This window comes from Numenius arquata, chromosome 1 (genome assembly GCF_964106895.1).
Source record: "Numenius arquata chromosome 1, bNumArq3.hap1.1, whole genome shotgun sequence".
NCBI lineage: Eukaryota > Metazoa > Chordata > Aves > Charadriiformes > Scolopacidae > Numenius > Numenius arquata.
The window spans coordinates 123008382-123035100 of NC_133576.1; the positions used below are offsets into that span (position 1 = coordinate 123008382).

Here is a 26719-nt window from a genome sequence, read left to right on the forward strand (position 1 = left end):
TATTAGGGGGGAAACAAAACAAAGCCAATTCCCTTGCCCAGCAACAATGAAGTAGCCATTAGCATCCGATCATACCGGCTGGAGGCGAGAGTCAGCCATCGCTCCCATCAAACTGCAACGTGCACAACACCATTCGGTCGCAGGTACACTCACCACACTAACCTCAGCTGGTGGAGCAGCTCCTTGAGCTGGGTGATACAGTACTTGCCTAAAACCCTGGAGGCACGGATCCAAACTCAACAGCAGTTTCCCATCAGGCCAGGCAAAATTGGAAAGGGATAAAACTGGGTAACAGAAGTACTGCCCTGACACATTTTGGGGGTATTAGAGGATTATGGAGCACTTCTGCCACCCTCTTTCCCCATTTTAAATTGGTTAGTGGCATTCACTCTCAGCTGAGTGGGCTCAGACCTCCCAGTGCTCGTGCCTGGGATTTTTTCAGCCGAACAGCCACCCTGGGAGGCAGAGGACAGCAGAGGGGGAATGAGTGGGTACAAAAGATTAAAAATTGTAGACTATTACTATCTCCTCAGATCACTTTGAATGCCGGGATAGAAAGAAAAAAAAAAAAAATCCCTCAGGATCACTTTTCCTTTGCTGTTTTTTTAGATGTTAATATGCACAGTAGAGGGCTGCCTCTGCTATGATACCACACAGGATGTTTCAAAGTTTGGATATGGCACTCTGTCAAGGCACCTTCAAGTAATGGTCATTGACTTAATCGCTAAGCAAAGCCACATTTTCTGTACCCAACGCTGCTTCCTCCAACACACACAGTATTAGCAGCCACTCACACCTGCCATCAGAGACAAAAAAACTCCTGGTTCTTGCTAGGGAGAAATACACCAGCCACTTCCAAAATAAATATTTGCCAGGGTTTACGAGTGGACATTTTGCACAACTGCATGGTTTGTTCCCCAAAAGGGGAAAGGGGAGAAAATTAAGTGTTGTCTGTCCCTAACTGCCTACTAGATTAGGAGGGTTAAAAATATATATCAGCCTAAAAAAGTAAAAGCCAGCTCTGTACTGCTGCAGGATTCCTTGCTGGGAGGTGAAGCTGTAAACGCAGGCATTCAGTGCGGGGTGCCTGGTGCAGAACTGGATTTGGTTCAGGACCAACAGGAGGTACAAGGACATCCTCCCCCGGGAGAGGACGGGCAAGTTACTGCACATCACCTCGCCCCGCCACACAACACGGTTCTGGGTGTGGGCTTCAGGTGGCACAGGGATGGGGATGGGGGTTAATTTGAAGATGAGGAGAGCTGAGGGGAGAGGAAAGCTCGGGCATCGCTCTGTGCAGACAGCTCGCTCCATCCCCCCAGACGGTGGGATGCTCAGCGCTGCAGCCTGGGGGCTCGGGGCTGTGGGGCCTGAGGGCGCTTGCCATTAAGCCCAACTAGGGGTGGCCATTTCTACACAAAACAATATCCAGTCTTGGAAAGGAGCGAGAGAGGTGGGATGGGACATAGGTTCTAGCACAAAAGGAGAGAGAACAGGGTGGGCTGCCACCTTGCTCTGAGAGGACAGGGGATCCCAAGGCACCTGCCACAGCTGCCTCTCCCACCACGCCACTCACCCATGCCCCAACCCCACACCATGCGATGGTGACACAGGGTGCAGTGGGAATCCCAGAAGAGTGGGATCATCCCGGTCCTCGGGCAAATGATGTCCAGGGAAAAGGGATCCCCCACCCCTGACCCTCTCCTCCAGGTGGATGACTTGATATTTGGTAGCTGTGAGCAACTCCTTCTCCAGTAAAAAGACACATCTTTTCCTCGCACAGTCAATGAGAAACACAATGTGATCTGTCATGCGCTTGGATCGTGGGCTTGTTCGTTCATTTGAATTAGCAATGTTTTCTTCTTCGGGGACTAGAATAATCACTCAGATATTTACAAACACCAACCAGCGCCTTCGCGAGGTCTCCCCCAAACCATCATGACAAAATCACCGTCTGCAAGAGCCCCGCACCAGCTGTGTCCAAACAAGCCCGTGCTTGCTGAGAGCTCGGAGCTGCCGAGGGAGAGGAGCGCTGGATCTCCGAGTCCTGGGGGGGTCTTCCCAGACGGCTGTCTCTTCCTTGGGGTGCCTCTCCCTGCAGCCCCGTCCCAGGGTGCTGGCTACCGCTATTGCTGCTGTGGGTGCAGTGGTCCCGTTCGTACTCCTCCTGAGCCTTTTGCATTTTCCGTTTCTTCATCTTCCTCTTGTGGATGTGGAAGGTGGTGAGGGAGAGGAGGATCAGGCAGAAGATGAGGGTGACAAGGACAATTAAAACCACGGTGGATGAGAAGGACTGGAGGAGTTGACCCACTTGCATGATGCAAGTGCTACTGGTGTTTAAAGTGGCAGATGTCCTGTTCAGAAGACAAGGTGGCAGGGACAGCCTCAACTCCTTGGAGAGCTTGGCACTCATTGAGGAGGCTTCGGAAGATGAGGATCTTCCTCCCCTCTCTGAAGACGCCTAAATTTCAATCAGTGCCGGGCTGCTGGCGGGCGCTCGCTGGAAATGCCCGGGATGCTGCCGGCTCAGCCTCACGCTGGCTCTAAAGTGACAGAGCAGCCTGCAAAGGGAGCCGGACACATCAGCGCTCCGAGGCACCCACCCTGCGCAGCTACCCCCTCCCCAAAACACCGCGCCGCCGGCTGCGGCAGCCTCCTCCCTGCGCCCCGCCACGGCAGCGCTCCGAGCCGCCCCGGCTCCCTGCCGGGGGCGCGGCAGAGGGGTGGTGGGACGCGGACGGGGCATCGCGCCGCCACACCGACTTCGCGAATTGCTCGGCATCCCGGGCAGAACCGCCCGGTAGCTCACGCCAACTAGTTGCGGCGGGAAGGGATGGAGGGAGCGACGGCCCCGCATGCCGGCGGGGACAGGCTGCCGAAACCGGGCGGGGGGGACCTGTCCCGCGGTGCCGGTGCCCGCCCCGGAGCCCCTTACCTGCTCCGGCGGAGGCGGCGAGGGAGCGCCCGGGCGCCGCGGGCGCTGGGGGCTGCGGCAGCGCGGAGTGAGCGCGCAGAGCGGAGCCGCCGCCGCTTCGGGGAGCGCCGCCCGCAGCCTATAGCCGCCCCGGCCGGTGACGTCAGGCCCGCTGGCCGCCGCCCCGCACGGCCCCGCGGCGGCGGAGGGGGTGGCGGGGGCGGCCCCCGCCCGCTCCGCCCGGGCACCGGCCCCCCCCCGCGGCGCCCCGCCGCCCCCCGCGCTGCCGTCGGCTCCGCGCATCGCTCCTGTCGCCACAGCGGTCTGGCACCCCCCCTCCCTCCCCTGCCCGCCTCCCCCCACCCCATGCTCTTCGCATCCCCAGATGCTGAGACCATGAGATACATGGACCTGTTGGAGCGGGTCCAAGGGAGGCCACGAAGATGCTCGGAGGGCTGGAGCACCTCTGCTATGAGGACAGGCTGAGAGAGTTGGGGTTGTTCAGCCTGGAGAAGACAAGGCTCCGGGGAGACCTCATAGCAGCCCTCTGGTACCTGAAGGGGGCCTTTAAGAAAGCTGGGGACAGACTTTTTACAAGGGCATAGTGATAGGACAAGGGGTAATGGCATCAAACTGGAAGAGGATAGATTTAGATTAGATATTAGGATGAAATTTTTCACTCTGGGGGTAGTGAGGCACCGGAACAGGTTGCCCAGGGAAGTTGTGGATGCCCCATCCCTGGAAGCGTTTAAGGCCAGGCTGGATGGGGCTTTGAGAAACCTGGTCTGGTGGGAGGTGTCCCTGACCATGGCAGGAGGTTTGGAAAAAGATGATCTTTAAGATGCCTTCCAACCTAAACCATTCTATGACGGGTCCATACCTCCTTGCCCCAAAATACCCCAACATACCAGCCATCCCCAGCCCCTTCCCCCATGTCCCCATCCACATGGACACACCATGGCCAGAGCGTCCACATTTAGTCACCCACAGCTACCCCCAGTGCCTTCGCCTCCCGGTGGCTGTGTGCACCCATTGCCAGTCCACATTCACATCAGTACCGTGCCCCAAATGTCCCAGGTTCCCATACTGCACAAAAATCCCCCACTGCCACCGGACCGTCCATCTCTCCGGACAGCCGGCACACCAATTCCATTTCCCATGAGGCCGATGTGAACTTGTGAGAGCTAAGAAATGCCAAGGACCCTTGTGCCAAATCAAACCAGATACCACAGGTGCAGGCAATACTTGGAAAAACTTGCCTTATCAAGGCTAAGTGTATCCTGGGGCTTTTCTTCAAGAACAAAGGGATATGAACTGCCTGTTAATACATTTAAGCTAAAAATCAGATGATTTCTAAACATAAGAGAACCTATGATTTGAAAAATACTTCCAGTAGAGATAACAGGGCAAAATCAATAATTACGTTTAGGATGGAGCTCATCACATTGCCAAAAGGAGCAAAGTGATGTGTTTGTGTACAGTAACATGGGACAAGACCTGATGGCCCGGGAGATTCCTTCAGTCCCAAGTTGTGTACTCTAGGCTAATCCTGGGTGCTGGGAGCAGAGTTACTGTGAAGCCCTAACGTGAGTAACAGGACTTTAAGGAAAAATAGACAGTGTCAGTCTTTTCTGGTGGCCTGAAGCCACCTGAAAAGCCTGGAGGAAAATCTGTACAAGACGAGCTCTGACTTGAGTTGGGAAAATCTTCATTCAAGAACAAAGATCTGTTAGATCTGTTGACCCTGATAGCCAAGAACCTGTCTCAGAGGTGGGTTGTTACTGGTAAGATGTGCATTTAAGCACTTTATTGTTTCAAGAGAGATTTCTTCTGTACTGCTTTTGTCTCTGATAAATGCACTGCAGCTTGTGAAATTTGGCCAGTGACTATCAACTCGTTGATTGTTCCAGAAAAAGCTTACACCACAGGGGATGAACTAAGTTCAACCCCGTTGGGATAGCCCCAATCATTTGCAAAGTGACTGCAGCTTCAGGCTTCCTCTAAAACCAGAGGAATGGAGGTTCCCATTGCCCCTTCCCCTCCCCAGAATGATACAGTCTGATGTTTTAGAGGGGTGCTGTGGAGGCTGCACAGGGAGGAAAGAAGTTCAGTCCAGAACTGAAAGACAAGCCCTTGCCCCCTCATTTACCCACTGCTCCTCTCATTCAGCTCCCTCAGGTGCAGACCCAGCGTCCTTGCCTGAATCACACCTCCCCATGCACTCTCAGCCTGTCATTCCTTGCACACATGTGCACCCTCTCTTGCACATCAGCCACATCTCTGTATCCTTGATGACATTACCCCTGCACCCCTTTCTTCCTCCCACATGCACATCTGAGGTCTGTGGTAAAGTATGTTCTGTGCTCCCTGCCTTACGGGAGAAAACAACCACCACAGGCTAAAGCTGCAAAGCCACCTTCAGACCCTTCTCTCTTTCCTCTGACTATTCTCTGCAAAGCAGCAGCTGGGTGGGGGGCTGCAAAACAGGGTGGGAGGCATGGGGGCCTCTCGTTTTGGTCTGTGTCATGGGAGAGCACCTTTGTGCTCAAAAGCAACCAAGGGTGTGATATAAACCAGTAGCACTGCGCTCCCAGACCAGGCTGAATCTTTCAGCCTAAACTGAAGGTGGGATGATACCACTTAATCCCAAAAGCATAGGTGAGTTTGTGAAGCTGTAGAAACTGATCGGAGACTATCATTCAGAAGTTACCAGATTATTAGAAATTACTTTTGGTTTATTTTTTTTTTTTTCAGAAAAAAAAACCCAACATAAGAACATCCTTTTGCACAGAAAACAGCATTAGCAGCTGTAATAGAATCATAGAATGGTTTGGGTTGGAAGGCATGTTGAAGATCATCTAGTTCCAACACCCCTGCCGTGGGCAGGGACACCTCCCACCAGACCAGGTTGCTCAAAGCCCCATCCAGCCTGGCCTTGAACACTTCCAGGGATGGGGCATCCACAACTTCTCTAGGCAACCTGTTCCAGTGTCTCACCACCCTCAGAGTGGAGATTTTTTTCCTAATATCTAATCTAAATCTCTCTCTTTCAGTTTAAAACCACTACCCCTCATCCTATCACTGCACTTCCTGATAAAGAGTCCCTCCCCATTTCTCCTGTAGGCCCCAACCAGTTCCTGATCCACCAAGTTGTCCATCCATCAAATCCATGCCTTTCCAATTTAGAGACCAGGGTGTCATGCAGGACAGTGTCAAACACTTTGCATAAATCCAGGTAGATGACACCTGCTGCTCTTCCCTTATCTACCAATGCTGTAGCACCAATATTGGTTTAAAGCTATAATATAGGCGTAAAGATATCTTACGATGTTAGCCCTATTTATGGCAGAAATAACCAAATTGTAGATTGAATAAACTTCAAAGCCAAAGAATTTACTAAATCATAATAAGGTTATTGCAAAAGTTAATAGATAAGACTACTAGATATTGCACTAGAATATTTGACTATGTCTTCGGGTTTTACTTGTCAGAAGAGCCAACACAAAGCTACTAAAAGTTAAGTTGCCTTACATAAATTTAAAATCCTTCATGTGTTGTTGTCGTCTGCTGCCTTTTGCCCTCTGACCACTTGCCTCCCTCCTGTTCCAAGCTACCTCTTCCTGTCTCTCCTGCCCCTGTCCCTTCTCATCCACTGTCACACAGAACAGTAAGCTGAAAAGCCCAGAATGATTCATATATTTTCCTTATTACTTTCAAAATGCTGCTCACATTATTCCTTGCTTTCAGGATTAGCAAATAGTGAAAAATGTGTCTTTTCTATTAGTATGATAATTATTCCAACTATAAGGTTGGAACTGTAACTGTAGGGAGTGAAAGATGAGTCCAGGGAGTTGAGAAGGGCAGACACCTCAGCACGTTTAACTTTCCCTACTGTCTCAGCCCCTTTTCTGTCTCTGTTCATGTACAATTTTGGAATATTTCTGCTAAAAGAATATTCAGCTAAAAGAAATGAAAAGCAGAGGTAGTTCTTGCTGGCAATTAATTTTACAATTTTTAATGAAAGAGACAGTCAGAAGAGAAGCATTGTGGAGAAAAGGGGAGATAACTGTAATGTAATTATGTATACCTTGGCATTCTGGTTCATATTGGCTGCCAGCCAACCAAAGTATATGGATTCAAATACCATGATCACAAAACAGGGAGTTTCAGAAATCAAGGGGAAAATATCTACATTGTTATGGACCAGTAGCTGTGCGTTATTCCTTTGCTCTGATTAACTGATATAATTAGATTTGAATATAAAAATACAAAAAAGAATATCTCTCCGATAGATAATGTGGTCATGAAAAACCCTTCCCTTATTTAGCATGAAAATAAAGGACATGATATCTTCAGGAGTGCTCTCTTTCAAGAATAAATTGCTCATTAGTTATAGTGAATTTCCCCATAGTATATATGCAGTATGACATTTATGGGGGTTAGGTTCCTTGCTCAAGTAGGATTGGCCACTAATAGGGGATATTATATTAAAGGGACTGTTTTTGTATTTTACAGCAATGTTTGTACCCATTACAACCTTGATGACTCCCAGTTTTCTAGGGATTCACATTGTTAAGAAGCAGACGGCATACATATTTGCAAATCCCCCAAATGGACTTTTGTACAATTTTTAATCTGTTAATTAGAGAAGTTGTTCCTTCAGATGCTAATTCCTCAGACCCTGCATTACAAGGGTCTTGTTCGCCAAGGCAATTGCCTAATGAGATAACCTGTATGAGCAAAGACTGTTCATGTAAGTAAAGGTTTGACGGTTCAGGCCCTTGGCTATTAATGACCCGTCTTGAAAAAAAAATTTATTGTCCCACCACTGTTTAAATTTAGCAGTTGATTGCATATAGAATAATGCATGATCCCTTTTGCACCAAGATTGATGTCATCATTTGCCAGACAGACCAAGTACTCGATGAATGCCAATGACCCTCATATTAATTTGCAGTCTCCCCATGGGAATGAGGCCATCTGCATAGAGTCTTTTAGGATTCTACATACTCCCACTACTATAGGTGAAGCCCAGTGATTTAAACATGGTCTGAAACCCTAGCACTGTAAACAGAATGAATTCTAAAAAAAAATAAAATAGATTCACATTGCAGATGCACTGGTAGGTCAGCTAAGATCCTGCACATGTAAATGTTTGTCTTGCAAAGATACTGTTAAATGTCTCTGAGAGATTTTGATTGGAAATAGCTTGACTATGTCTGACAATGTTGCTTCACAGGCTACCCAGCTCAGAAGCAGATATTCTTTCTCTTTCTTTCTTTCCCCCACACCTTCTAGAAGAGGGTAGGTAGTCTGGGTGATGTAGGCTCACAATTACTTTGTTCTCAGGAGTTGATTTCTTATGAGCTTTTACATATTCAATTTCTATTCTTTAGAAAAAAATTCTTTTCTTGTTCTGATAAAGGAGAAACCTACCACATGGGATGGTGAGGAAAAAAATAAGAAAGAATGTATGTGATGTTGACTGAGGAAGGTTACTAAGCTTTTGCTGCATTCTACAGGGTGTTAAAAGGCACCAGGAGTAGAATATGGGTCCAGACTATGGAGAAATACATAGACAGCATTGGGCATGCCTGACCGAGTACACAGATCTTCAGTTTAGTTACGACAACAGAATTCTAAATCTGTAACACACAAACATCTACTAATGAGAAGCAGATCTGGGTAAAATTAATATAGGGGAGGAAAGAAGGACAGGATTTTACCTGTAACTGTGCATTAAAAAATGCTATTTATTTTTTTATTAGACAATACATTTTAGAAAGGAAGAATCAGAGTAATGACCTTTCAGATTTAATCTTTTTGCTCTTAATACTTTACAGAGTTTTCAGAGAATTCAGAGGAGCACACTTTAATTACATCTTTTAAAATAGAGAACATGGCTAGTGATCAGAGAAACATAAACTGCCCATACCAGTGGATATCACTGAGGGAGAAAAAAGAAACTTGTATTGCTCATTTAGACTGAAGAGAGATTTAAGCATAAAGAGCCACAATTTAAATGTGATTTCATGTTAACAGCCCCTCTTCTTCTTCCCCTAACACAGTTTGAATGCACTTGAGAGCTAATTCAACATATCATTCACAGCAGCTTTTTAATATGGGATAAAGGTGTTGTTCAATCAAACTCTGTTTACGACAGGGTCAGATCTGGCCTCAGGGGGTGGCGGGTTTGTGCAGCCTCAAGGTTGCATCCACATCGCGTGATCCAGGGAACCTTCCCATCCCACCAACAGGTGCTAAGGGCAACGCTTCCAAGGGAGGGAAAGAAACAACCACACCTCTATAGGTTATCCCATGGGCTAGGAAGAGAGCAGTCCTGATGGATGTTTATATGATCCATCTGTATATTTAGACAAACTGGAACAGCAAAAATGTGAAAAGGAAACACACAGGATAACAGTCCAGTGGCTTTGTCTGCAGTCAGGAAGAGAAGGGACTTGAATTTGGGTCTTTCACCTCCAGGCAATGCATGGCTCAGCCTGAGACAGGAGGTTTTCTTGTTCATTCCATGTACATAACAACCCTCCTGCTCCCCGTAACGTCCTGGCTTTGTTCCAGGGAGGAAATCTAAGAAAGCTGGGAAAGTACCATGGATGACAAAGCCATTTACCTCTAGCTCTACCAGAAAAAATCCATGCTCAGTCAACTCCAAGCTCACTATGCTGTTCATCAGCAAAGTACATAGCTCAAATTTTGCCCAGGGCCTTTTATAATCTTTTTTTTTTTTTTTTTTGTCAACTGCTGTGTGAAGAAGGAAGTTAGTAACACTCATTATTATTCTGTTCTGCTCTTGTCTCCTGGGCCCTAGGAACCCAAGAGAACCCTGGTACATGAACTATCACAATAGTAAAGGAAATCCTGATACCAACTGCTGCAAATGTCTTTTTCTCATGTTGTTGCATAGCTTCAAGCCTTTGTGGATAGCCCTGTTCTTTTGACTTGTCTGACACCTTGGTTGTAGCCAGGATGCTAAATAAGTGACCATCTTCTGTTCCACTCCTCTTACAGAAATTTGAATTAATTTTAGAAATTTCACTTAATCATAAAACTAATTTTTATTAGATTTATACCACTGCACCTTTTTTTCTTCTGAGGCTGTAATTTGGAGGAGGAGGGAAGGAATATTAATTTTTAATTACAGTATCATCCCCAAACTTCTTAAGTGTAAAATTTCTTTATGGTCATATTTTCTAAACCAGGATTAGAAATGCAAAGGTCTAATTCTACAAGGTCCTGTGCCGTGTAGTCAAATCTGATCCAGGATACAAGCACCTGCCCATAGGAAAGGTAAAACTAAATATGTCACCAATTGCTTGTTGGATTGGGTCCAGCACCTTTCAGAAACAGCCCCTTGCAGGCATTTCTTCCCCTCGTTCCCAAAAACCCACGTGGCAAATGGAGCTTCTCCAGTTGCAAAAGGGATGGCCCCTTCCATGGCAAGAGGCCTCCATCTTACGAGTGATGATATGATCATATTTTAAAAGAGAAAAGAGTCTGGCAGACAAATGAGCTCAAGGTTTCCATTTCGTTCTTCCTGGCACTTACCTGATATCCTGTAGGATGTGCTTGTGAATAGTCCCTTTGTACAAAAATAGCAACATTTGTCTTAGAAGTGCTTATTTTTCCAGTGATATCAGCAAGCAAGCAGTTGTTTACTGTGTTTTCATTTTAAACTTGCTTCACCACAGAGTGTATTGGACTCTACTGGAGAGCCATGTAATCTTTTATTACTGAACTCTCTGTTTTTCTCTCCTTGTGTCTCCTTCTACTAAGTCTTGTTATGCTCTTCGCCATGTCATGTCTGAAATTAGACTGAAAACACTTCGGGAAAGTAACTGAATTATCTGATTTTTATCAGGAGATGCTCTGAGAGAACATAAAGCTGTCTCCAAAATAAAATAAAATCAACTGCAGCAGCAGCTGGAAATAAGGAGAAAATATCAATGCAATAAACACTACACAAGAGTGACCAGTTTTTTTAAAGCCCCACAGAAACATATTTGGATGTGGCAATGTCCTTGCATGATAGCAGGAGGCTTTTTATCTATTTTGCACATACTCAAAGTATTGGTACCATAACTTTTCTATGAGTACTTAGATAAGATGTGCCTGTAGCATATAGAACTGGGAGGAATCCTGCGTATTGCCATTCTTTCCTGCCAGCACTTCTTCCTACTTCTTCTGACCTTCATGGCTCAGAAGTGAAAATTAGGTCTCTAAATCGTTGCTACGATACAAAAATTTTTGCTTGCCTTGAGGGACCCAGGAGTATAACTTAGCTAACCCACCTCTCACCACCTTTTTGGTGATGCTGAAGTAGTATCAATGTGAAAAAGAGAAGCTTGGAAAGCAAAGGGAAGACTGAGTTTTCAGAACAGAAAACAACATAATAAGCAAAAATAAACATTAGAACACATTTTATAGAATAAAGAAGAGCAGGTGGAACATAACAGATACAGTGTAGAGGTGACAACTGTAAATAGCTATTATTTGGGGACCAACACATAACAGTGAGAAGAGAGATTACAAGAAATTGAAATTACATAACTGAAAATTATACAACATAAACCTATAATTTGTCATTTCAACTACAGGCCTATAAGGACCTAATGCGAAATGCAGTTTCAGCTGCTCTGGTTAGACAGATATGTAATAATCCTTATGAGAATGCACATTTAAAAATTCTGTAAGCTGTGACAGCATGAAAAAAAAATTAGAAATGCTACAGTATTTCTCATATATATAGATACATATATCAGCTGCCACTTTCACTCTTATGAAGTCCTTTCCAGCCTGTCATATTTACTACACAAGTCTGAGAAAGAGTTGGACATTTACCACAAAGTATGTGTTAAAGTATGTCATAAACTCTCAGGGACAGGTACTAGGAGGACAGGATGTCTTCCTAATGAGGGGAAATGTAGAAACACAGCTGAGAGAGAATAAGGAGCGGTATTGCATTTAGTCTTTTCTATGAAAAGAAGAATCGAGAGGGAAAGAAAAGAAAAGAAACAAAAGGAAGGGATGAAATAGGGAAGGGAAGGGAAGGGAAGGGAAGGGAAGGGAAGGGAAGGGAAGGGAAGGGAAGGGAAGGGAAGGGAAGGGAAGGGAAGGGAAGGGAAGGGAAGGGAAGGGAAGGGAAGGGAAGGGAAGGGAAGGGAAGGGAAGGGAAGGGAAGGGAAGGGAAGGGGGAAAGAATACAGTGTAACTCGTCTAATAAAGTGGTTAGGAGACACAGAGGTCTGGTTTATGAGCAAATTGATGGGTCATTAAAGAGGAATGAATTAAAGATCAGCCTGTAAAGTGCCAACATGGCAAAGAACAAATGTTGTGAATTGTAACCTTGTTAGTACAGAGAACTAATAAGACAAATTGCACAACTAGGATTTTTTCTCCATAGTTGTCAGATGTATAAAGATTGTGTATGACTGCTGTATCCACAAAACATAGCACTGGGAAGTCACCTTGAAAGTGATCTTGTTTGTTGAAAGCAATCTTGTTTGTTGAAAGCATCAAGAATTTTTTATTTTCTAATTGAAACAAGTAAAAGGTAGGAAAGAAGGTTTTGTATGTTTATTTGGGGCGCCTGTTTCCTTGGAAAGACAGTGTTCTAAGGAAGTATGGATTTCTACAGTGATTCACTAAGAACTGAGTTTTGCATCTGTAGGCAAACAAACCACTGGCAGAGGATAGGATTTTTACATTGTACAGTCATGATGTCTTACAGAGTGTCTTACCATTCTTTATGGAAGGACCATGTTTTCAGTTCTCAGGGCATCTTCAGTTTCTCACAGAATTGTACCTTGTGGTCTTCTGAATAACTCCTCATGACATTTTATAATTTTTTTCTACTCTTTCTTATGACATTTGATGACCGAGAAACGAAGGAATGGGATGCTGGTAGGGGGATGCTTTGAAGCTAAGATACCTATGTTTGAGCCAATTAAATTATTAGATTGCCTTTTCAGATTAAAACAGTTCTGGAAAAGGAGAAAATGTGGTTAACTGTCTAGTTCATGAAGGTGTCATTGTGTTTCAACTGAACACACTTGTGTTCAGCCAAAAGTTGTTCTGAATGTAAAAAAAATAATTTGACAAGTGGCTTTAACTTAATTTAGTCATCACATATGGTATTTTCACATTTGAAAAAAAACTAATTAATAACAGCTGTCATTTAAAAAACAGCTACTTTACAAAAGTACATTTCTCCACAGATTGCCATAATGATTTTTACTATGACTAGAATAGGACACAACCTAAATACCTAAATACTTCATTGTTTGATAGACTAAGCTCCATTTGAGCTGTTCCAGTCTATTATGCAGATTGTATCATATTAAACGAAATGTATTGGTATATATTTAATTGGAAGATGACAGCATCTCCTATTAGCTACTTAAAGCCAGAACAACAGCTGAAAAATATTAGTATGAAAGCTATACAAACAAAAATTTTACAAATCAAAAGAGTCTTGCTTATTTGCTGAGATTTTACACTGAACATAATCTGTATCACTTCAACCCAGAAATAACAATCATGTTAGTGAGTAATTAAAGCAAGGGACAAAGTCAGGACTACAGTATTCTATTCCCAATTCAGCTACTGACTCACAGTGTGATTTTACTCATTTACCACCTATAAAATGGAAAATGTAGTAATGATAATGACAGGGATAATAATACCTACATAAAAGAAGTGCTAGGAGTCTTAATGTTTAGAGAGAGCTTTGAGATAGAGATGCTATATAAACACAAAGTATAATGAACAAGGGACTACGAGCTTGCACAATTTGTATATTCTTTGGGCTTTTAAAATTAAAGACAGGTGAACTCTATATATCTGAGAGACTGCAGCTCCTCTGTTTTAAGAGCTTATTTGCGAAATCATTACGTTTCACAGCTGCCATTACACTGTGTTGGACTCAAGCTTTTAAGAAGACCTATTTGCCAGTCATTACCACGAGAAACTTTAAAGGCTGTTCAAAATAATCATCTCATCACTGTGACTACTGGCTACAGCTTGTCTTGTTTTATTCTCTTCTTTGTAGATATGTGTAATGATGCACTTATGTGAAAGGCAGGAGATCATGACCATGTGAACAAGGAGAAGAGGTCAGTGTTTCAGTGAAAACTGAATTCCTGAGGCATGGGTGACCTTAGAGATTTTCTTATACTATAAATCTACCCTGCCAAAGTCTCTGAAAACGGTCTAATAGTAATCCCAATGATCATTTTTCTGAGCAGTTCTGATATCTACTCTGAGCACAGTGATATGCTTCTGCTTCTTGAAAGCCTCAGGAAATAATGGATTGCATTATAAGAGTGTCCTGGTTTGATTCTAAACCATGACAAAGAGAAACCTAGTAAAAATATGGACAAGATACTTTGGAAAGGTGAAGTCTCCCTTGCTGAAAGACAAATGAAACAGTAGCTTTAGAAAGGTAATATAAGAAAACAAAATAAAAATAAGAGTGAGAAGCAAATGTACACATTACAGAACTTTGAAGACCACAGCACAATATCATTCTGCAAAACAGGTCAAAGGCACCTGCAAAGGTACAACAGTCTCTTTCTTTTATATAATCAACTAGATTTTTTTAAAACAAATTAAATCAGCTGGAAAAAAAAAGAACAGTCTGTAAGTAATCTTTGTGTGCAAACAAATGATTAGTGCAGAGGAGCAGCAAAAACATCTTCTAATAATAGCTTGTTTTGTAGGAAAAAATTAGACAGGACTAGATTTGTGTAAAACTGGCAGACTATAGGAGCATGAAGAGTGAAGTGATATTAAAAGTGTTTGTGTAAGCATACATTATTTTGAAAGCTTTTCCAGTGCATGACAGTACAAATCCATTTCTATTTTCCTCAAAAACATGGCAAACTCTCAGATCATCATGGAATGGAAAATAATTTAAGTCAAGACCTTAAGAAAAAGGCGTGATTCTTCTATGCTAGTTAGGTTTCATTATTATTAATTATGTTATGATGCTAAAAGTCCCCATCAAGTCAATGTCATGATACTGAAACATTAAAGAGGCATCATATTGTACAGGAACATAATTCAATTAAAGAACCAGTGAGGTAAAGCAATTTAGTTAAGGCCACAGAAAATGTCAGTGGAAGAAGAGCAGCCCCTGGATTGCAGCATTTGTGATGTAAATACAGAGTATAAAGACAACAAAGACAACACTTCCAGTATAAATTGGTAGGCCAGCCCAAACCTAAAAGAGATGATAAAGCAGTGAATATTTTACTACCAACCTAGCTGCCCTACCATGTTATCTCTCACTGCTCTGCTCCCCTCTGGATAGTCGGTTGCTGGGGTGGCATTCTCCTCATTTCACAAGCGTGGGTTTGCTGGCAAAGCAGACTCCACAAAGGTACGTGTCCATGCCATCATTTAATATTTCAGAGATGGAGAACAGTGAGCTGGTGACAGGAAATAAATACATAGGGTCCCAAAGAGAGTTAGAGGGAAGGAAGAACAAGACGGGCAGCAAGCACAGCACGAGATATTGCAAGATTTCTCCCTGCTGAAAGATGTCATTTTGTGACAGAGTCAAAAAAAAGCTCATATTTGTGTAGAAGAGAACACACATAGATGGATGCAGCTGTCCCCTTCAAAAAATACTGAATTAATCCAAATACTGTTGGGCAATGACCATGTGTCACTGAATAACAAAGATTAGGAGGAAATGTATTTTATGCAGATGTTGTTCTGTAGCTACCTGTTGTAGGCTTACCTGAACATCCTACTCGGCACCAGTCTTAGCAACAGGCTAGATATTGCATGGATAGGGTTGTTTTTCTGTTCTTAATTGAGCAGAAAGTACGGCATGTCTCTGATTTGTTAGTGACATTACTGGGGAGCAGGATCTCGGGAGAGCTTTCTGAGGACAGCAAATGGGATAAACCCAGACAGAACTGCTGTAAAACATGAAATGTAGAAACACATAACTTTTGTGGATGGAAAAGAGCCATTCATGATGTTGTCCTAAACGCGTTTGCCAGGATTTTTGCCCGTAGATCACTGAGGACTATAGGAACATGTGGAGACCCCCAATCCACAGTGTTAAGAGCATCAATTCCCTTATTTGTACCTGAGATAGGAGTTCATGTCATGTGCTCCTCAGAATCCCTTTGCCATTTTTGTTTTTCTGTATTAAAATCACTTTGATCGGTATTTCTTGTAACAACAAGGAAATCATTCCTCTGCTTCCAGAGAAGATCCAGAAACATAGAGAAGGGTTGCAATGAAGGCAACAGAGACTGCTCTCACACCATGTCTGATGATTATTTCATGCTGTATTGATCTTGGCACTGCTCCTCTCAGCTCAGAAAATGGCAAATTTCCTTAGCCTCACTTTGCCATGACCCTCCTTGTCTGAGAAAAGAAGGCACAGAAGTATCAGTGTCAATGGAACACGTTCATTTGAGAATGGCTGGGCAACATCCAAACAAGCATAGTCAATATTTAATGAAAAAAGCCTTACACAAGGTTCATCATCCCTTCTTTTTATGGTGCTCTCCTTTTACGTTATCACAGCCCAGTCATTATTGTTCTTCTTGCTGCAAGCTTCATTCCCTTTCTTCCTAGTGTCTTCAGCAGGCAGCTGACCTGGCTGCTCCTGTCCTCCTTATCAGCGCCACTGCTGAGTCTACATGGGAGTTTCCAGGCCAGGTGTCTGAGCCTAAATTCCTGCAGTGTGAATGGGAGGGCTGCGTAGACTGGATGTCTCATGTGTTCATCACTGAATCTCATACATGCTCCAGTAATCATCTCTCCACTCTGAAAATTTTGTATCTGAAGCCTTGGATACGCTTCAGATTTGTTGAGCTGCAGAGGACTAAGTTCTGTGATTTCAAGACAGTGGAGTCAGATTAAATTACACTGGGGCATATAAGCCATTCAAATAGCATATATGCATTCAAGGGAATGTTGTTTTTCCAGCTGAACAATGCATACATGGTGTTTTATATATGGTCTGGTGTAGGTGAACATGTCCTGAAATGCTGATACCCAAGAGAAAGCATTGAGAGCATTAGCTACACAATTTCAGACTTCATGGCTAGTTGAAGTGCTTTCTTAGCCTCTTGTCAGGTATTGATGCCAGCTGCCTGGGGGGCTGCTGAGCCTCCTGTGCAGTGCTGCTTTTGCACTTTTAATTACCATTGCCACTACAGAAAAGCCATTTGGCATACTTCTGCATAAATGACTAAGGACTCCAAGGATGTTCACTCACTTGTTCTTCAACTCCAGCAACTTACTTTATTCTCTGAAAATTCATTTCTCCTCTTTTTAGCTCTTTACAAATGTGTTCTGATGATCTATTTGGGCTTGGGCTTTCTTTCCTCAGTGCACATACCAAGTGACCCCTCTGGTTTCCAAGCTGCTTCCCCGCAACAAGATCAAGATTTTAAATGAGCAAATGAACACAGTTTGCACAACCATATTCTGGTCTTTCCATCTTTCTTTGCACTGCCTGCTCATCCCTCATATCCTAAACATAAGGCAGATTTCTTAGCATCTTCGACTTACTTCCTTTACGGATGGTATTTCTCAGGTTGTCAGTTCCACATCATCTCCAAATCCACACATCTTGTTCTACATTTCCTTCTGTGAGATAACTGCTATCTCCTATATATAGCAGAAACAGAACAGACTCAACATATTCCCTCTTGTCACTCTTATCCCACTGTCTCTCTCTACCCCTCTGCCCCATTTACCATCTCTGGTTTCTGTTAGCAAACCAACTGAGCACTTCAACACCAGTGTTCATTTGTTACCCTTACAGATGACTCTCAGTGGACATTGAAAGCTGACGAGAAATCCTTGTGAAGGCTGCCCACACATTCACCCTGTTCCATTCTCACTTTGTCCACCTGGGAGAGATTAATCAAGATGGCTAAATCTGAACTTCTTTCATCTGCCTGTGCTGAGAATCTCTAACTGATCTGTGTCTGTCCAAGTGTTCGCTATTTGTCCCTCACCAGCTTTCCTGAGTCTTCGAATGAAAGCCAGAAAAAGGGTCTGCAGTTACCACTTCTTTTGAACTTTCTTTCATTTGAGAATCCAAAGTAGTTATCTCTGTTCTCTAAGTGCAGTAGGCTCAATCTTCAGCTGGCAGCAGATCAATAGAGCTGCACTCTTTTTAGCCCAGTGAAAGTTTTCTGCGTCTTTGGCTTCTCGTACACCTATCGCTGTGTAGTCTGAGATCTGTGAACAGCTCATAGCACTTTGACAAGGTACCACTTGTTAGTGAGCGTACACATGGCCCTCGCTGAGCTGAACACCAACACACAACAGCTTCAGTTCTGTGAAGGTGGTTTAAGTTAACACATTTTTTGATCTTACAGACAGGGAGGGCTAAGATCATGCACACACACACTTATGAAACCTCAGCAGATGAACGATAATTTATTAAGTGGCAGGACCCAGTCACATTCAATTAGTGCCTGTACTTTATAAGTAAAGTACTCTGTCTCTTCTATTTCCACTGGGAAATTTAAGTTCTGTACCAAAGTGCCCTCTTGGAGTTCTGGTTGGCTCTGGATGCGTTTCTGGTCCTTCAATCTTCATAGATTTTAACTGCTGCAGGCCTCTTGAAGTGCACGTGGCAGACAGCATGAACCCTCTGTTTCACTTTATTTTTAATATACTCTTCCCATATAGTTTTCTTTGTAAAATCTTTTACCTTTGGATACTGGAAGATGCAAATGAACACTCCGACATGCCAAAGTCTATGCTTGACTGTGATGCAGAGGCGACAGGAATATGGCAGGCGACTTAGTTTCCTTTTCTATCTACAAATGTCAAAAAATCCACAGGTGATTGTCTATAATGGAGTTGCAAAATGTGTTCACTGTGTGTCAATTAACACATGTACTTGGATTATGGGTTTTTTCCTGCTGTAGATGTGGCCTTATTTTTCTCCCAGGAAATGTTAGGAGCGCTCCAGATTATATAGGAACCCTTCTCTGCACATGCTTCTCCCAAGTACAGTCTGTATATACTGTAAATAGGATCTTTTTCATGATAGGAATGCAAATTAGACCATACCCCATGTGCAGACCGAGGTAGAGAGACACTTCTTTGGCATCTCCAAGCTTGACCTTGCTGGAGATGAACTTGGTTTCAGGCATCTCACTGTGAGACCCGGCTGCTCACAGCTGAGCCTGGGCACCACCTCTAGCTACACCAGAGGGACAAATGGTTGAATGACTGCTGGCTCAGCTCAGACTAGCATTTCCAGGAATTTTAGTGTGGACCATTTACCATATACCAGGCTACAGAATTTTCCCCTTTGTTGTTCTGAGAGGAACATTAACTCTTATGGTAATGATCTGGTCCACTTTCTGATAGTCATTTTACATGAAACATGTTTTATCCTTGTTCTAGCCGCTGGCCTCTGTTAGATTTCAGAGGTTTGATGTGATTTGCTGGGAAATATAATCCTGTGAGGAGACCATGCTGCCTGTTGGTTTTCCCTAAAGAATTTTTGTGGTCTACCCTTACACAAGTCCTCTCTGTTATCTGCATTTAAAGCAACTTCTGGATGCTCTGCATTTACTCACAATCCTCTAGTTGTTTTCTTAATTGGTTGAACAAGTGTTCGTATTTGTGGAGCCTGAAATATTTTTACCACTTTTGTTTCCACTTCTGAAGATAATTTGGAAGTTACTTCCAAATGTTCATTTTATAAGCTGTTGTTACATACTCATGTTAAAATATATCCTGTTTTATGTATTGTTGTTTATAACCTCTTTGGAAGCTTAAACTTCAAAATATTTGCTGACCAAAGTGCATTTCTTCCTGGTTATAAAATACATATAGTTTTATGATGCTAGGATTACTCACATCTGTTGTGCTCCAAGCAACTTAGCAAAATTAAAGGAGGAAGCAGATTTTTATTTGCACAAGTATATCCAGAGCTATAACAGCTAATGCTAACAACATTAGCAGGGGGGGATGTTAAATGTCATGTCTTAAAACAATCTAGCTTTCAGAGATTAGAATAATACCAAATGTGTGGGCCTTATGATCTGCCTACTGCATAGTTCATGATGCTTACATCTGAATCACCTTGTACTGCCGACTACAGGAGACTGACAATAGATCTGATCCCTGTTCCCAGCTTTAGTTAGGATCCAACTACTTCTTTAGAGAAAGCAGTACATGCAAAAACACAGAAGCAGTGCAAGAAACTTCTGCTCTTGTTGCACTTTTCTCCCTATCCTGCAGTACAATCCACTTATCTGGATGTCCGTTGACACAAGTCGGGCAGAAAAAAACCCAAGTAGATGGTCAGATTGAGGTAGAGTCTGTGTACAACTCTCTATTTCTGCCTGTAAGATTATTTTGCAAGGATACCTTTGGTTAACATGCCCTATGGTAGCAAAGAGAGTTTATTTCTCATTTGGGGAGGAAACCTTTGAACTGCCGATTGATAATGCAAAGGAAATGTTATAGCTAGTTAATTAACTTCTTTTGACGTTGGTTTTAACACAGAGGAAATTATCTGGGTGTGATCAGCCAAAAATTACAAAGCCTGAACTCAGATTTTTCTTTGATCTTCCTTTGATCGTATGCTTACCAGAAAAAGTGATCTCACTTGTATTTAGGGTTTGACTGAAGAACGACAAAACAGACACAATGAACCAGAGGTAGACAACACATTGTATTGACTCAACTTAATAAGTAATTCAATTCAGATAAATATATATAGATATATACATAGTTGTAAGTAGAAATAAACATATGCAATTTGAAAGACCATAGACATAAAAAATGATATTTTCTAGTATTTTTGAAAGCCAAGGTTCTAGTCTGTCTTGGCTCACAGTCCGTGATCTATTTAGATAACATCGTTGCATTGTCTTTAGCTGTATACCCTGTCCTTCCTACATCAGGATCCAGCTGAGCAAGATGTAAATCCACTTCTGAATGATAAAACTTCATAACATAAAGTAGAGCCATCACTTTTCCATCCCAGCTAAAGCTAGTGTTACATGTGGCTTTTCACCCTGAGATTATCAGTGAGCTCAGTAGTGGCTAATTGCAGTTTTTGCTGTTATAGTTCTCATTTTGTGGGACACTGGAAAGGAAAAATAATTCAGTAATAGCAGTATGCTTTTCCCAATTGGATGGTGAAGTAAATGAAAACCCATGGTTCAGAGAACGTCTGGTCATGCCTAGAACCCACAATCTCAAAACAAAACATGATGTATTCACAGATACAGAATCTCAATAAAACCTAAGCCCTTGTCCTCTCCTAGATGCAGCTTGCACAGCTGTGGACACCAACAGAAAGGTCTACTCAGAACCACCAAGTAAGAACAACAACAAAACAGATGGAGAACGGAGTTACACTGGAAATTATCTTTTTGGGTAAACCTAGTTTTCCAAAGCACATCTTGTTTTTTCAGATGAGTACTCAGATGAGTCCATAACATCCCAGATTAGGATTCTAGGACATGTAGCTCTGGATGAACTTGCCTTCCAGGCCTTTTAACATTTCTCTTAGGAGATGATAAATGTGTTCTTCTAAATGCGTTTAAGCACATACTAGTTCAAACCAGTCCAGGGATCAGCTGTGCCTCTTGGACACCTTCACCTCCCTACCTCAAGGCAACCTTACTTTACTTCTTAAATGGCTGAGCTAAGTTCTTACACTGAAAATGAGGCTGTATTTGCAGATGTCTGATAGTGGCCAAATGTACAGTGTAGCACAGGAACTGAAAAATCAGTTCTATTGCTCATGTGGTAATAAGATTCAAAGTAATGTCAGGAGCACTGGTTAATTTATCTTTCAAACTTGGACACCACTGCCGAATGTGTCAGGAAGAAATTATGGGGCAGTTCTAGCAGTGTTTAAACTAAGCATTTCCCAATCACTTATAGCTACATCTTCTGCTATAGGCACATAGGCATAAGACATTCATGCTCTGGTAGCCCATCTTTTGGGGACCCTTGGCACTTCACCTGGCACAAATCAATCAGTCATGACAAACTGAAATCGAAGACACTAAGTAGATAAACATGATACAACTCTTACCTCCTGGATTCTCTGAAAGCTGCTGTAACATCCATTGTAAGTTATTTCGCAAAGTCTTGAGATTTAGAAGCAGCAGTGACGGCCACACTGCACCACATCTCCTGCACTGTCATGTGGTTGGAATCACACACCACACGTGGAAGACCTAAAGAAGGGAAGGAGACAAGTGCTCTCTTATCTGCCCTTCCCTCAGCACTGAACAGAAAAGCACATGTGGTACTGTCTTAGCATTCATAGAAGGAAGAAGAAAGATCTTACTAATTACAATGCTTTACATTTAGCTTCTAACCCTGGCAAAAACAATAGAAAAAGTCTTAAGAAATAGTCACTTCATTTGCAGAGAATAATGTAATGATGAGCAATAAGGGTCAGGATTTATAAAGAATAGATCTTGCCTGACAAAGGTAACACTTTTTTATGGAATTACCAAATTAATGGATGAATGGAACAGAATAAATACAATACTCTTGGATTTCAGCCATATATTTTTTGAACAATTGGTCTGATTATCCTCTCCCTCAAAGCCAAGTAGCTACACTGACATAAAACTGGAGACTATGAGAAAAGACTTCCTACGTTTCACAAAAAAAATCTGAAAAAGCTCTACTGAACCTGCTTGCGCAAAAAAAAAAAAAATCTCATTTGGTCTGAAGTCTAGAATGAAAGACCAAAATAAGGCTAACAAACACATGGCAGAGTACCAGTTTATAGGGAGGACAGGTAAATATTTAAGAATCAGTCTCGGGTATTGTCTTATATAATACTTCCAGTAATGAGCTAGAAAGAGGAGTGAACAACATAGTAATGAAATTCACAGGTGATCGTAAATTGAGAAGAGACAAGAAAAACATGGAGGCTGGAGAAACAGGACAGAGGGATCAGAGTAATTAGGAACATGGGCCAAAAATAACAAAGCAAGAATCACCTTGTAAAAATGCAGTGAAGGACATCTGCACAAGAAAAGGGGTAAATTAGCATGGAAGGTGGTTTCTACAAGAGGGAGGGTTTTGGATGATAGAAACTTGATAATGACTAAGAGATTAAAACCCATCAAGTTACTTCCAGGCTTCTATGAAATGTGGTGGTAGAAATGTTGATGTAAGTTGTGTGTGAATGTGCCAAGATGCAGCAACACAGAGCAGCAAGAATTGCTCTCTGCAAGACTGAGGTGTAACACATGGGGGGTATGGCTTCATTTCTAGTTCAATTTTCACAGCTCATAGGATCATAAAATCACAGAATGGTTTTGGTTGAAAGCGACCTTAAAGATCATCAAGTTCCAACTCCTATGATGTGGGCAGGGACACCTCCCACTAGACCAGGTTGCTCAAAGACCCATCCAACCTGGCCTTAAACACCTCCAGGGATGGGGCATCCACAACTTCTCTGGGCAACCTGTTCCAGTGTCTCACCACCCTCACAGTAAAGAATCACCTCCCTTGACCTGCTGGCCATGCTTCTTTTGATGCAGCCCAGGATAAGGTTCAGGAGAGTTCAAAGAACCACAGCGCAAATGAGAGCACTAGAGGAGCTAGTTACCAAGGAGTGATTAAATTAGTAATGCATAGGGTGTGCAGTTACCATGAATGTGACACAAACATTGAAAAGGTGCAATCAGCAAGCAAGAAGAGAATGGAAACAGGGGCAGGAATAGCAACAAAAAGTCACCAAGTAAAGGTCTGTGAGAGGGACCCAGAGGGCTTTCATCTCTGGACCAGTCTCATGATAAGTATAATAGACATAACAGCTTGGACTTGGCTAGAGATCCATTCCAGTCTCGGGTTGCTGAGTCTTCTTATTTCCCTCACTCTTTTGGTTGTACCTTGGGCTCTGTTCTTGGTGTCCTGACTCTTCCTCCAATTGCCCTGGCCTTGATCCCAACCAGCTCTTTTGGCTTTGAGCCAGGTGTGGTATTCTTTGTTTGAAATAGTATCCTACAATGTGAAGGTCAAATCTCACTCCCACCAGTGCCTGTTTCCACAGGACCTATTCCCCTCATAGCAACACAGTACTTGACAGCAATTTCTGCATTGGCATTACTTCAAGCTCTCAAGAGATTTTTCTGGATATTTCTCATATAGCCCTCATTGAGACTCTCTCCAAAGCTATTTCCAGCAAGAAAGAAGATGCAGAATTTGGAGGTCAAGTTGTGTTCTTAATGAAATAAGGAATGAGAGTCTGGTGAAAAGAAATGGATGAAACCTCAGAATGATATTAAAATCTATCAGAGAATGTGCTGGGGAAAAAGGGAAATTATACAAGAAGAAGAAGCCTATGGAGAGTTTGGGGCCAGTTAGTAAACATAAGGACTAGCACACCAGAAAAGGTGACCAAAGCATCTAGATCAAGCCGAGGTCAAAATAAACATGGAGAATTTTCTAAAGGGTTAGGACTAACACAGAATCTTCATCTTCATGGTTGGAAGGGACCCTTGAGATCATCGAGTCCAACCAAAAAAAACCAAAAAAAACCACCAACAAAAAAAACCCATGACACACCACACCCACCCACTCCCTTTCCCTTGAGAGACAGCCTTTTTGGTCACAGTACACGTGAAGGGTCAGATATTTCAATTGCTGCAGAAAAACCAAGAAGCTTCCCTCAAACATTTTCTCACTGGAAATAATTCCCTACATTCACAATCCTCCTTTTATAGAATGAATTTTAATAAGTATCTTTTTTTTCTTTTGTTCCCCCTGATTGCTTCAGTTTTATTGTGGCTTTGTCTTTGTTTTCATTTTTGTGTTCTTTCCATTCTACTGCATTATGGATTCTCATTTCACTTGCTGAAAGTTAGAGCTACTGTACATATATTTAGAATACATGGGGGTGTATGTGGATATGGATATTAATAGATACATGAACATCACATAGCTCTCATTACTGTTCCAATATTATCAATTTTATTCACCATATGTCATGCTATACAGTTCTCACCTTCACTAACTTCAGATGGCTGTTTGCACATGGTCCATTAAAAAATGACATACAAATGTCCGGTCTTTCAGTATTCAGGATACTTTTTAATTATGTTTGTGGGCTCAAATGTGATACAAAGAACCTGCTAATGAGAGAATCTCAAACTAATGTGACTGAAGTTTGTCTTGAAGATGGAATTTTATGATAGCTAAAACAGTATCAGCCTAAAGCTGTTTTATCACATTTGTACAATGAGCAAAGACACTAGCATGGACTGTGTGAAAATAATAGAAGTCACATCCTACTAATCAGAGAGAATTCATGTTCATTTTCATTCTGCAGCTTTTGTCCTTATTTGAACATCTTAAGGCCAAGAAAAAAATGATCCACTGTCATCCACAGTACTTTGTAAATCAGAGTATTTGAATATTTTATTCTGCATGCATGATTGAAGTCCATAAAGCTGGCACATCTTATATCTTAAGACTTCATTTTACATGAAAACCTGAACAAAACACAACATGATGCTATAATAACAAGGAGCTCATGTTTCCAGAATGCAACTACACAGGTAACAAGAAGTAAGTTAAAAAGCAGGAATAAATTCCCTTTTTGATATCATTCAAAAGCTCAGAGGCAGATACTGTGTTTCATTTTGATCTCTATGCACTGCACTTTTGGCTCCATTTTCTATGATATTAAAATCATTCATCCATCCATATTTCTTATCCCTTTCTAAAACTTACACAAGATAAAATCGCCCCTGGGGAACGTCTCCAGGAACGGGGATATGGTGGATGCATAGAGCAAGAAGGTTTCCCATACCACCATGCCTGGTCATAAAAGGAAGGAGGGACCAGCAGTCATTAACCCATATCCTCCAGCACCAGCATATACATACCCTTGCTCCTCAAGATGTGATCACAGTCATGTATCACTCCCATTAAGATCCAGGCTGCATATCTCTGATTGTCATGGAGACTGTTTCAAAGCCTTGCTGTGCTTCAGCAGCAGCAGCAAAGAGGACAATACTACTTGGTCTTAAATGGCTGAAAAGAAAGCAACAAAGCACAGTGGAAAAGGGAAGGAGCTGTGACTGAAAGGGATACAAGTACAGCAAGACACACTTCAAACAATTGCAGAGAGCTAGAGGTATACATCAGAGCAACCTTCCAGCTACTGTGGTACAATTATGCCCTTGCATTTTTATATAGTTTCAAATAATTGTGCCTTCAAGATAAACACAGGAAGAGCATTTTCAAGGATAGCACATTTCTCCTTCCCCTTTCTTCCCCCAGGCTGAGATGCTGGGGTGTTTTAGATTAAACTTGTTAATTAGGAAACTATTTAGTTTACAATGTCTTGTCTGGTTTTCCATTCCGGTGGGAATTACAAGCATACAGAAGTATTGGAGCAAGTGATATACAATGACTTGTATAACAAGAGGCAGGCAGAGACCCAAATAAGTGGAAGGCCTTAATAGAGTAGATTTTTTGCAAGACCTGAGGCAAATAAGTGATTTACAGAAGAGTGAGTAGACAGTTTTGTGTCAAATAACAAATTTGCTAAGAATTGCAATTTACAGCCATCCATAAGCTATTCTCAGGTCAGGTCAGGTCAGTTCTCACAAGAAATGGGAGAAATGGGAGAACCGGGCAACATAAAATACAAATTAGTACAAAACAACTGCTTTTAATCACATCTCAGAAAACGTAGTTATCAGACCAAGCTTCCACTTTAAGTGTAGTTAATAAAATAGTTAGAAGTATAAGTGTTCAAGTGTTCAAGTTATAAGTGTTAGAAGTACT

At 42.4% G+C, this 26719-nt stretch overlaps 1 protein-coding gene across 1 annotated transcript; it reads right to left on the reverse strand.

The window, feature by feature from the left end:
- Nucleotides 1-1936: 1936 nt before the first annotated feature.
- Nucleotides 1937-2413, reverse strand: C1H11orf87 (chromosome 1 C11orf87 homolog). The gene has a single exon (XM_074157918.1). The coding sequence runs from the start codon at nt 2411-2413 to the stop codon at nt 1937-1939; it is 477 nt and encodes a 158-aa protein (XP_074014019.1).
- Nucleotides 2414-26719: the final 24306 nt, after the last annotated feature.

Bases quoted from the DNA above. Each gene is read 5' to 3' on its own strand.
- C1H11orf87 (XM_074157918.1), bottom strand. From the start codon at position 2,413: ATGAGTGCCAAGCTCTCCAAGGAGTTGAGGCTGTCCCTGCCACCTTGT.